Genomic DNA, 13,063 nt, shown 5'->3' with positions numbered 1-13,063 from the left:
ATAGTGCAGATTTCTTTTTGTAAAGATGTATGTCTATATATATTTGTCCAAAGTCAAAAGACTTGTGATTTACCATATATATCATTGGGCTGGGCCTCACCAGAGTCAACAGGATTTCAAGCCACGATGACCCCACAGCTCAGCACTGCTTAGTGTGTGTGTGTGTGTGTACTCCAGAAACCACCCCCCGCCACCAAGAATCCATGTGCTAATTACCGCCCCCAGACACACACTCTTATAACTGAAACCAGGTGTTCTTGTCGCAAGTCCTGGGATGCAAAAATGTTTATGCAGATAAGGTGCAGGGCAACCTGGTCCAGCTTAACCTGATGGAGAGCAAGGCCATACTAATCATATATGACAAGCTAAGAGAGGGGACAACAGAGGGATTCTGGGTCAATTGTTTGGAACCCCATTTGATGTTTGCCATGCATTTAGGGCAGGTGAAGAAACAGGAATAGCAGAGAAAAGCACAGCTCATCTGTGAGAGTGAAGAAAAAGTCAAAATGTATTCAATGTAACGGTCCACTGTGACTTAAAAAGGAGTCAGCACTGAAGGTGACTGCACTCAATGGGAACTACCATGTATCTTATTCAGGTAGGCTGCACTAAATAGGTTCGCATCATCATCTTAGGCTTTTGACTAAGATCAAGCACTTTTGCCACCAAAAGGAGGGCTGTCAGGGCTGGATCTGGCTCTCCCAGCATCAGCCTGGTACTGCAGTAACTCCAGGTCTGGTGCCAGTTCTCTCCTGGGGGAGCAACTGTCCATTTTTTTTAAGTGCCAGACAAAAAAAAAAGGTTCCCATTGGCATGCCCAATATGGGTCATGTGTTTCACAGTCATGTTCAGTGTTGGCTACATTTAATTAACTTCATAATTGGTTTCCATTACTGAGCACATTCTGCTTTTGGCATCAGGTTAATGATAGCCAATTTATTTAATGAGGTTTCCTTGTATGTGAATGGAAGATGACAGGTTTTTTCCCTCTACACTGATTGGCAGGAAAAAAAACTTGCCTTGTATTTGACTAAATATAGTAAGAGCAGAGGTCACACTCCAAAATTCATGAATGGCTTCTGCTTGAAAATTAACTGAGAATAGAATCTGTCCTCTAAAATAAGATTCTCTCTAAGAGACAAAAGTATCCTTTGTAATAGGTTCTAAATAAAAAAAGCATTAACATCCTACACCCACTTTATTTAGAGTAAGTAAAAACAACATTCACTATCACCAATCAACATTTCACTCCAGCCTCTAGGGCTGCAGCTTAGAAGTTATTTAAAGTTTCAGCACTGAGAAAAAATTCTAGAAAGGAAGACAAAGGGTAGTGTGAAGGGGAGTGAAAATATTACTACAGAACTGAGCTGATCCAGCAATACACAGAAACACTGAACAGAAAACAGGAACAATGTTCAAGGTCTTCCAAAGGGTTCCCCAGTGGTATTGCTGTTCAGTGATTGTAGAAAATAGATAGGATCATGGGGGTACATTGCGATCTAACAGATTATTACTCTTATTGCACAGGAAAATGAAAAGCACAAGGTCCTTGCCAATATGTGCTGGAGAAAAATTCCTTCAGACCACAAATTTGCTGATCAGTGAAACCCTATGCAGATAAGTAAGGAGCACCAAAGATAAGAACCTAACACTGCAATATCTTATGATAATATTGGTGTCCAACAATGTATCAACAGCCATTAGCAATACTTTAGACAGATGTGGAATCCTTTAAATACAGCAACCCTTTAAATACTTTATGAGAATTTAATGCTGATAAGGCAGGCTATATGGACAGCCCTACAAATGGAAGTTTTCTCTTCAAAACCCATTAGAAGGATTCCTTTCTGTACTGTGACACTGAATCATTTGGTGCCTTTGCATAAGCCAACACTTCTCCATGCCTTCTCCACGTAAACCCATCTGGTAATAAGGACAGTGCCATTTACCCATCCCACTTTCCATTGCACTTCAACCCCATTTTGGTTTACAAGTTGACCTCATATTGATGGACCACAAACACACTACAACAAGCCTACAACATAAACCTTTTCTAATGAGTCACAGACCATATCCTTCAGTTTACAGTACATACACACAGGCCACATATTAGTTACCGTCTTCCACAACAAGCTTAGTGACTCTAGTTATTAGTGAGACACCTAAAAGTGAATCATCAACTCTATATGCATATGAACACATAGTCTGCAGAACCCTAGTACTAAAGGGGTAAAATCTAGACATGCAATTACAGTGAAGTGATAAACTCCAGAGCTGTTTGAGCTGAACTAGACTGCTCCCAGGCACAGCATCTACACGTGCACCCAGGACAGCAGCAATTTGAGATGGGGTAGAGCAGGCCTGAGCCAGCATCAGGCTTGGGGGCTCAGCCCTGGGCTCTGGATGGTGGCAGGTGGTGGCGGGGCTGGCTGGGACATGAGAGTACCTTAAGTGCAGAGACGCATGGCTAGGCAGCAGGCAGGAGTCTGGCCCCTGCTACCTGGGCTGACCAGGCACAGTTTACACCCCTTACACAATTTACATACTCTCAGGGACAGTACTATCTTATAGCAGAGTTGATTAATTTACTGCACCCAAATACTAGTGCATGGGTAGACAGTAATGCTTTACTGCCAAGCTAATTGGTCTACTCCGCAGTAAAACACACATGTAGATGCACCCAAGATGTCCACAATACTTGCCTCAAGTTCCTTTGTACCCAAGAAAGAAGCATGAGAGCCTACAGCATTATGGTCTTTGCTAGCTTAATACCCATTTGCATTGGGAACGGAGGGATGCGAGCAAGAAAAAGGATTAAATTTTGGGAAGCAACTTTAGCACTGGATTTATTTATTTATTTTTACATTCCATTGATAATATTTAACAATCTGATGCTGTGGTACTAAAGCGAAAACCTCTCTTTTACCAGCTGTTATTTCAATGGTGTCAATATTTCCATATTCCTTAAAGTAGTCTCTAAGGTGGTTCCTTGGTATCTTTCTCAAGAGAACATGCAATTGTTTGCAAGCTTAATATACCCTTAATTCAGTGTATAGTCACTGGGCCAAATTCACTCTTACTTAAATAGGCTTCAGGGTCCCTAAACCAGCATGAAAAGCCCTCACCAGTAAAAAATTATCAGGGAGACCTTGCAATCTTCCTCCTTCCTCTTTGCTGAGCTTAAAGTAGGCAAGGTGCCACCAAAAAGAGAACACTGGCTGGGATGAAGGAATGACTGGCATATATCCCTACAGCAACTTCTCACTATGGGAATTGTTAGGCAAGCCTAATGGAAACATGAGAGAAAATTACCCTGGAGGACAAAAGTAGTCCTACATTCCGGCAGGAGGAATCATTCAGAGCATCACAGGCTTCATTGGCTCAAGCAGCAGTGTTTTATCCCAGCCAACTGGCTGGAAACCCTTGGATCTATGTACAATGCCATTAAATTCCTATCTAACAGTGGTCTGTTATGCTTTGCCCCATTTAGTCCTGAGCCATTTCAGATGTAGAAGGCCATCATCCAGGTTATTCATTCTGTGTCTCCTGAGCAAATTGTGAAAGCCAAGAACTGTCATGATGCTGAGTCAGCACTCATGCTCCTGATGGAAAAAAAGAGAACATTTTGACTAATGTTAAGAAGAGCAACAATCATTTGGGGCTTAGGGGGCGTGTTTTGTAGTTGTTTTTGTATTTAGTAAGATATAAGCCTCTTTTAAATCTCCTGCCCTGAAAAACTGCAATTATGGCTCAGCAAACAAGTTACCAGTTCACAAAGCTCTCATAGATTTTTGGAAAGTTGTTTCCTCAAAATAAATATAAAGAGACCAGAATAGAATAAATCATGGAAATGAATGAACAAGTGAAAGCAAAACACCTGAAGTGGCATTGTCAAACTATCAGTAAGAGACCAAATTTCCCTTAACAGAGCCAAGGATGAATTTGGTCCCATGTATTTAAGAAACAAGTCTCTCTTTTTCTACCACTGTAAAATGCAAGTGCCAACTCAAATTATTAACACAAGAATTTTTTAAAAAGGAAATACTTTTTTACATTTATGTTGCTTGCTACTCTTTCTCCTTCAGTTGTTTTTGACAGTGACATTATCTGCTTATACTCAATTTCAGTTCCTTTCCAGTTGCGACGTACCCAAGTAGTGTTATTTACTCTCCAATTCTACAGGGAAATGTATAATATTCTCCAACTCATAAGCAATGTGTAGGGGAGCTACTGGGGGCATGTGCCCCTCCCCCCCAAAATTGGCCCTCGCCAGACAGGGAGTAGGAAGTGCCAGAAAGTTCCCCCCATAAGATGCGCCGGCAGCACTTCCAGTTTGCCGCCGGTGCTTCCAGGGTGGTTGGCGATTGGCCACTGGGGATCACCCCCCATTGGCAATCAGTAGCTGGTACCCCCCGCAGAGCCAGGAGGCACCAGTCGCCCATGCTCCAGCTATCTACCTCCTTCCTTCCAAATTTAAAATCAAAACCATTTCTATTGTCTTTTGGGAGGGGGCAATAAAAATAGTTTCATAGTTTCTAGGGTCAGAAAGGACCTGAGCAGATCATCAATTCTGACCCCCTGCCATGGCAGGAAAGAGTACTGGGGTCAAATGACCCCAGCAAGGTGTACATCTAGCCTCCTCTAAAAGACCCCCAGGGTAGGAGCCAGCACCACTTCTCTTGGAAGTTGGTTCCAGATCCTAGCCGCCCTGACCGTGAAGTAGCGCCTCCTGATATCTAGCCTAAAACTACCCTCTGCCAGCTTGTGACCGTAATTTCTACTCACTCCTGGTAGTGCTCGGGGGAACAGGGACTTCCCCAGTGCCTGCTGGTTCCCCTCTGTCTAGTTTGTAACAGGCCACTAGATCCCCCTTCAGTCTTCTCTTTTGGAGGCTGAACAGATTCAGGTCCCATAGCCTCTCCTTGTAGGGCCTGCCCTGCTGCCCCCTCATCATGCGAGTGGCCCTCCTCCAGACCTTCTCCATGTTGTCCACATCCCTCTTGAAGTGCGGTGCCCAGAACTGGACGCAGTACTTTAACTGCAGCCTGACCAGTGCCACGTAGAGGGGGAGGATCACCTCCTTGAACCTGCTTGAGATGTACCTGTGGATGCATGACAAGGTGCGGTTGGCCTTCCTGACTGCGTCCCCACACTGCCAGCCCATGTTCATCTTGTAGTTTATAATGACTCCAAGATCCTTTTCTGCCTCTGTACTAACAAGAAGACAGTTCCCCAACCTGTAGGTATGGTGCCAGTTGTTTCTCCCCAGGTGCATCACCTTCCACTTGTCGGTGCTGAATCCCATCCTATTCTCATCCACCCACCCCTGTAACCTGTCTAGGTCCAATTGCAGCCTATTCCTCCCTTCTAGCATGCCCACATCCCCCCACATCTTAGTGTCATCAACAAATTTTAACAGGGTGCTTATTACCCCCTCATCCAAGTCACTGATGAAGATGTTGAACAGTGTGGGCCCAAGGACCGAGCCCTGTGGAACCCCACTGCCCACATCCCTCCAGGACAAAAATGACCCATCCACCACCACTCTCCTGGTGCGGCCCTCCAGCCAGTTGGTGACCCAATTGACTGTGTGGGTGTCGACACCACAGTCCTCCAGTTTCTTAATGAGAATGGGGTGAGAGACAGTGTTGAAGGCCTTCCGAAAGTCCAGGAAGACTATGTCCACTGCTACCCCTGCATCTAAGGATCTGGTCATAGAAGGCCACCAGGTTGGTCTGACAGGACCTGCCGCCAATGAACCTGTGTTGGTTGTCCCTAAGCATAATCTCCCCTGCTGGCCCCTTGTGGATATGCACCAGTATAATTTTCTCAAAAGGCTTGCCCAGGATCAAGGTAAGACTAACTGGCCTATAGTTTCCCGGGTCCTCATTCCTCCCCTTTTTGAAGATGGGAACCACATTGGCCCTCTTCCAGTCCTCTGGCACCACACCAGAGCACACGAGTGCTTGTAAAGCCGTGCCAGGGGTCCCGCAATGACCTCAGCCAATTCCCTCAGTACTCTAGGGTGGAGATCGTCCGGACCAGCTGATTTGAATACAACCAGTCCTTCCAGAAGTTCCCTAACTAGTTCCTCACTGACCCTTCACCTAGATGCGCCTCCCCTGGGAGCTAAGTTGGGCCCAGAGCAGGGGTGACTGTTCTGGTCCCTGCTTAGGAAAATGGAGGCAAAGAAATCGTTAAATGTGTTGGCTTTGTCACCTGGCGTGATGACCAAATTTCTTAACATGTCCTGCAGGGGCCCCACATTACCCAGAACCTTCTTTTTGACCCCTATGTATTTAAAAAAGGACTTCTTTTTGTCCTTGATCCAGGAAGCTAGTCCCAGTATAGAAAATGATTCTATACATGTTAAGACTGCTCTAAATAAAACCAAAACCCTTACATAAAATAGATGTAAATACTTAGAACATGCTGTAGTGTCCATTTTAATGTATGTGGGTACACAAGGAGAGGAGAAGAGCAGGCATGGGGAAGGAGGAAACAAGCTGTTATTCAAAAGCTAAAATGAAGGTTAAAATCCTAAAAGAAAACCTCCAATTTTGGGGAGGTAATTGAGAATCAGCAATCTCACTAAGCCCTTACCTGGGCCCCAACACTGTTCTGTGGTTCAATTTATAAACCCCTTCACTACCAATCCAGAGCTCTTACATCTTACAGCTAGGGAGTCTCATCTCAATCTCAAGCCCCTGGTTTTAGCTCAGGAGGGTCTTCCCATTCAATCCTCCATGTAGGAGCAAGAGTGTGGCATTCACATATCCACACCATACACTTGGGAGGTAGAATGTTGACTTTCATGAGAAACAGAAGCAGAGAGAATTTTATACCCCAAATTTCTACTGCCCTGCAGCTTGTGTAGTCACTTACATATGAGCAAAAAGGAAGTTTGATTGGACAGCAATAATCTACCAACTGGATTAATTCCTATGTAATATTATTTTACAGCCACGTGAAACAGCCAGTATTTTGCACAGGTGTAATGCATTAGACAAAGTATAAGATTATGAAAACTGAGGCCTAAGTGACTTGTTCAAGGTCAGGAAGAAAGGCTGCAAAAAATATTAGAATGAAACCCTCATCTTGTAAGTCTGAGGTCAAAGAGGCCTTTACTACGAGACCCAGACAGAGGCCCTGATCTTCCACTACATTATACAAGTTTCATGCCAACAGAATTCCACCAAAAACAATATGCTAGCATAAAACATGTGTCAGTGAAATTTGAGGCTAGAGAGCTTTTGAGCAGAGTATTGAGTTCATCATTGCTATTGATTTAAATTATTTCTGTGGGTATAAACCTATTGAGAAATAGTGTCTCATTCCTGCCCTCCCCACCCAAGAAAAAGATCACTCAGCAGCAACAGAAACAAAAACCATCACATACACAAACAAAAATTAGCAATTTCTCACGGCCTGGCAATGGAAAAATGAATTGAAATTATGGAGAAGAAGAAAGAGAGTGAGAGAGTGCATTTCACATGGCATTTCCTGTTTTCCTTTGTTATATATAAGTCTTTACTATATTTAGTGAGGAAATTATTCAAAACACAAAACAAAGGAATAGTGAAACACTTTAATCCGGAAAAATACATTTAATTTCCTTTTAAAATATTTAAAGGTATAAGCATTCTCTTCCTCCAAAGAAAAGGAAACCCACAAACTCTATAGGATAATTTTATTCTAAGCTTCTAAGCTTCCCTATCTGAACCAAAAAGTGTTGGAGCTACTCCCTAGAGGGGCTGGCTGGGGTATGAGGATACTTCAGCATAGGGCTAGCCAGCAAGCAGCCCCCACACTGAAGAACCCTCATGCCCCAGCCAGCCTCTCCAGCATCTACACATGTGGTGCTATGGAGTTTTTTCACTCTGCAGCAGTAGGATAGTACTGGTATTTACTTGTAGTACTGGTATAAATCACTTTACTTCAGCCTAAAAGGGGTGCACATGTAGACACCAAGATGTTAACTGTGCAGCTGATTAATATACTAAGCAATAAATGTCTTGTGTAGATGTGCCCTGTGTTGTCTGGCCTAGGTCCTTAGTGTTCTAAAGTTGTTACCATATCTTGACAGGAAGTTGGTATTTTTATTGGAGCTCTTGGTAGACAGGAGACAAAGCAGTAGCATAACTAGGTGTGGACAATGGAAACATGAACTCTGGGCAGCGGGTGAAGGGGGATGCCAGAATAGAAGCAGGGGGGGACGGGACTCAAGGCTCCAGTCACAAGGAGTGGAGGCAGGAGTCCCCTTGTTAGCCTTACACACACATAAAATGGGAGATGCTGCTTCTCTAGGGGGAGGTCTCAGCACGCCCAGCAGCCTGGAGGCTAACCTAGCCCCACAAGTTGATTTGTTTTGCTGTAAAATTAAGGGTTACACGTTGTTCAGCATACAGAAAAACTGGCAGCTATACCTTAACTCCCTAGTTTCTGGCTGAACCAACAGATACCTCCTCCTACAGCATTGTTTATTTCCTGTTGGTCCAGGGTATAAACACTGTCAGGTACACTGGTATATAGCAAGGTTGGGCCTGAATATCCAGTGCAAAAAGCCTTGTTGTCCACATTCAAACCCCTCCTTAAAACTCTGCTTTGCTGTGATATCAATTAGAAACTAAGAGCTGAGCTACCATTGTCTCGAGACCACCAAGTATCATACTGAGCATTAGTGTCTATTGTGTTGTATTGTTTCCTTCTGCTTTTCTGTTTGTCCCTTTCTACCTGCTGTGTTTTCACTTATACTTGCAAGCCCTTTGGGGCAGGGACCATATTTTTGTTCTCTGCAGTCCTGGTCCATGACTACAGACACTAAGCATTACAATAATGCAAATAATAATAATGTTAAGAACAAACCCCTGTACAGTGTACACTCTTATTGGCAGACTTCACTGAAATGGCAAGGACTGAACAGATATAAACAAACACTCATCCCTAAAAAGGTACCCTCCATTGGTTCTACTGTACAGGGAAACCTGCACTGTTCTGTAGATAGAGATCTTCAGTTTCCCAGGCTTTCGAAAAAAACAAAAACACAGTAGTCACCATGAAAAAGTAATCAAAATTGCTAATGGATAGCAGAGGTATTTCCCTGCCTGGGTATTGGAAAAGGTCAGATATCTAAACCACTGGTGTTATAGATATTAGCCATGGTTGTTTTTACAAAAAAAGGATAAATAATGAATATTCAACAAAACATTGAGTGTTACAGATTTGGGTGGTCAGATACCCATGTAACGAGTTCAGTATAAAAACCTAGATAAGTAAACGGGAAAGAAACAGAAAATGAATACATCAGGCAAATGTATTCCAGACAACATAAACAAAAAAAGCAATCTTTATGGTAGCATGAAACATTTTTCCACCCAGTTGGGAGCTGGTTTCCAGGATTGTTGAAAGGACTGCTGACAGTTTTCTTTCAAGACAGGGTCACGCATCAGAAAAATTAACCTATCCACTTCCCTCCAAGGGGGCCACCTTGTTATTTTCAGCAGATAGGACCAAGAACAAATTGACAGGACCTGGAGAAGGCAGTGTTCCTCCAGTCCCCAAGGTAGCAGCACAAGCTCCTTACATCCTCACCTAGTGTACCATATTGACTTTGAAAAAAAAACACACTCAGGTAGGCTCCGGAGCGGTGAGAGATGCGCGGGTGAAGCCCGCTGTGCCCCCGCTCCCCCAAAGCCCCCCAGACACCCCCTCAGCAGCCGCCGAGCCCCCTGCTGACCCCCAGCACAGCCGGAGGTAAGCGGGCTCGTGGTGGGAAGGGGTTAACTCCTGGCTTGCTGGGAGGAGGCTGCTGCCTGGTGCCGGGCCAGGTCAAGCCCCCGCCCAGGCCCCTACTTGGCCCAGCCCCCCAGGGAGCCACGCGACCGGAGCCACGCGAACAAGCTGCGCAAACAGGCGCTCAAGTTAGCGCAGAGTTCGCGTGGGAGAGGGCGCGGGAGGGCACGAGACCCTGCCTGCGACCCCCCCAGCCATAGCCAGCCCCAGCCGTAGCCAGCCTACCAGAGGCATGACACGGATGGGCATGCGCCGCACCCCGAGGGTCCCTCAGGCTCTGTGGCCCCTCCATCGGGCACCTCAGAGAGAGCCGCCCAGACGGAACCCATGGTTCCGGGCTCCACGCAGACAGAGCCCCTGGCTCTTGGCTGCGGGGGCTGCCTGTCCCTTTTTCAGGCTCTGGGGGCACCTCCCCTTGCAGGGTCTGCTCCCTACTGGGGTCTCTGGCGCGCTAGCTGGAGGAGCTCCAGGCCACAGGCCAGAGACTGCGTGCCATCAGGGACTGCGAGCAGGAGATAGACTGCTACTGCCAGGCCCTTCTCCCCCGGGAGCCGCAGGGGAGAGCTCCGTCTCCCTCCATGACTAAGGAGGACTCTGGGACCTCCCGCTCTGCCCAGTCAGGGGCATGGACCAAGGTGGTCAAGGGCCTGAAGGCTCGCCGCACCAAGGGCCCTCCCTCGCCGGAGCTTAGCAACAGGTTCGCACCTCTTGCAGCCCCAGCAGAGACTGCTCAGTTGCTGGCTCCCGCAGGCAACCCAGGCTTGACCGCAGCTACTGGCCCCGCTCTCCCCAAGACAAAGCGAAAGGTGTTTGTTGTGGGAGACTCCATCCTGAGGGGCACTGAGGGGGCAATCTGCCGCCCCGACCCCTTAGCCCGGGAAGTCTGCTGCTTCCCGGGGGCCCACATCCGAGACATTGCGGAGAGGATCCCGCAGCTCCTCCGGCCCACAGACCACTACCCCATGCTCCTTATTCACGTGGGCACCAATGACACGGCTCGGAGCACCCCCAGCCAGGTCATGAGGCACTACAGGGAGTTGGGAGTGGGGCTTAGGGGTCTGGGAGCTCAGGTGGTGTTTTCATCGATCCTCCCAGTCTCGGGCTATGGGCTGAGGAGGGAGAGGAGGATCCACGCAGTGAACCAAAGACTGCGGCGCTGGTGTCATCGGGAAGGCTTTGGCTTCCATGACCAACAGCCCGCTCTTTGGCGAGAGAGGCAGCGAGCTGCTGGGAAGAGATGGCCTCCACCTCTCTCCCCTGGGGAGGAGGCTCTTCTCAGCCAGAATGGCTGACCTGCTCCACCGGGCTTTAAACCAAGCCCGCTGGGGGATGGGGGGACTACTGCCCCTGCTGGCCCGCTGAACGGCCCTTGCAAAGCCAGCGGACCAAGGCACTTAAGGGAGCCCACCCCTGCCTCAGCCCTGGCACAATCTGTGGGCAAGGCGAGAGCCCCCAAGGGCACACTTGCCTGCCTGTACACTAATGCCAGGAGCCTGGGCAACAAGCAGGACGAGCTCGTCCTCCTGCTCAGTGCAAAGAAATACGATGTCATTGGGATAACAGAGACCTGGTGGGACTCCACCCATGACTCGACCACGGGTATAGAGGGCTATACCCTGTACAGGAGGGATCATGTTGACAAAAGGGGCGGGGGTGTAGCTCTGTATGTCAAGGAAAGCTACATGTCCCTGCAAGCTGATGTTGGCGACCGGCATGGACAGCTAGAGACCCTCTGGGTAAAAATTCGTGGGGAATACGGCACAGGGGACACAACGGTGGGAGTCTACTACAGACCTCCCACTCAAAGTCCTGAGCTTGACCAGGAGTTCGCCCAGGAACTGACTGAGGCTGCTTGCTCCAGGACCTTGGTTGTCATGGGTGACTTCAATTACCCGGACATCTCGTGGGATGATTGCTCAGCAAAATCCAAGCGGTCGCAAAGCTTTCTCTCGTGCATGGATGACCTCTACCTGACTCAAGAAGTCTATGGGCCAACGAGAGGCAAAGTGCTGCTCGACCTGGTACTGGCTACGGGGGACAACCTAATCGGCGACCTAGTGATCGATGGGATGCCGGGTGACAGCGACCACGAGCTGATCACCTTCACCATCCGCCGTAAAGCTGGCAAGTCAGTCAGCAACACAGAAGTCCTTGACTTCAGGAAAGCCGACTTTGACAAGCTCAAGAGGCTAGTCGGTTAGGCCCTCAGGGACCATGACCCCAGGGTGATGGGAGTTCAAGAAGAGTGGTTGCTCCTCAAGGAAGCGATCCTCAGTGCACAAGCTAAATCTATTCCAACACGGAGGAAAGGCAGCAAGAAGGCACAGCAGCCCCCCTGGCTCTCCAGGGACCTAGTGGACCTCCTGTGGCTTAAAAGGAAAGCCTACAAAGGATGGAGGACAGGATTCACCTCCAAGGAGGATTACTCTGCGCTGGTCTGGTCCTGCAGGGAGCAAACCAGGAAAGCCAAGGCTGAAACTGAACTCCAACTAGCTTCAGGCATCAAGGACAACAAAAAGTCTTTTTTCAGATATGTGGGGAGCCAGAGGAAAAGCAAGGGCAACGTTTGGACCCCTGCTAAACCAGATGGGGCAACTGGCAACTGACACCCAGGAAAAAGCCAACCTATTACATAGGTACTTTGCGTCAGTCTTTCATCAGTCACATGGGATGCCCATGCCTGCTATGGGACAGGGAAATCTGGGTGAGGGGGATCCCCTACCCTCCATCAATGCTGACCTCGTGAAGGAACACCTTGAGAAGCTGGATACCTTCAAGTCAGCTGGCCCTGACAATCTACACCCCAGGGTACTGAAGGAGCTGGCAAGCGTCATAGCCCAGCCCCTGGCACGGATCTTTGAAAACTCCTGGTGCCCTGGTGTAGTGCCCGAAGACTGGAAGAAGGCCAATGTGGTGCCGATCTTCAAGAAAGGGAGGAGAGTGGATCCGGCTAACTACAGGCCCATTAGCCTGACTTCTATCCTGGGGAAGATCTTAGAAAAGTTTATTAAGGAGGCCATCCTTGAGGGACTGGCCCAGGCTAACATTCTAAGGGATAGCCAGCACGGGTTTGTTGCGGGTAGGTCTTGTTTGACCAATCTCATTTCCTTCTATGACCAGGTGACCTATCACCTGGACAAGGGAGAAGAGATTGATGTTATATATCTTGACTTCAAAAAAGCTTTTGATCTGGTATCTCATGATCACCTCTTGGCCAAAGTGGCCAGTTGTGGCCTTGGCTCCACCACGATCCGCTGGCTGGGAAATTGGC

General features: G+C 47.6%; 1 protein-coding gene across 14 annotated transcripts in view; it reads right to left on the bottom strand.

The window, feature by feature from the left end:
* ST8SIA1 (ST8 alpha-N-acetyl-neuraminide alpha-2,8-sialyltransferase 1) overlaps positions 1-13,063 on the bottom strand; it is a 325,545-nt gene that overhangs the window by 154,347 nt on the left and 158,135 nt on the right. The window contains exon 6 of one of the 14 annotated variants that reach the window (XM_090043635.1): positions 2,863-3,602. The exons of the other annotated variants lie outside the window; for them this stretch is intronic. Within the exon in view, the coding sequence (XP_089899761.1) occupies positions 3,575-3,602 (28 nt within the window). The 3' untranslated portion in view covers positions 2,863-3,574. Of the gene's footprint in view, positions 1-2,862; positions 3,603-13,063 lie in introns of those variants that run through there. 14 annotated transcript variants of the gene reach the window in all.

Source organism: Crocodylus siamensis, chromosome 4, assembly GCF_052110815.1.
Source record: "Crocodylus siamensis isolate JL-2025a chromosome 4, ASM5211081v1, whole genome shotgun sequence".
Lineage (NCBI taxonomy): Eukaryota > Metazoa > Chordata > Crocodylia > Crocodylidae > Crocodylus > Crocodylus siamensis.
This window is presented reverse-complemented; position numbering and strand designations above follow the sequence as displayed.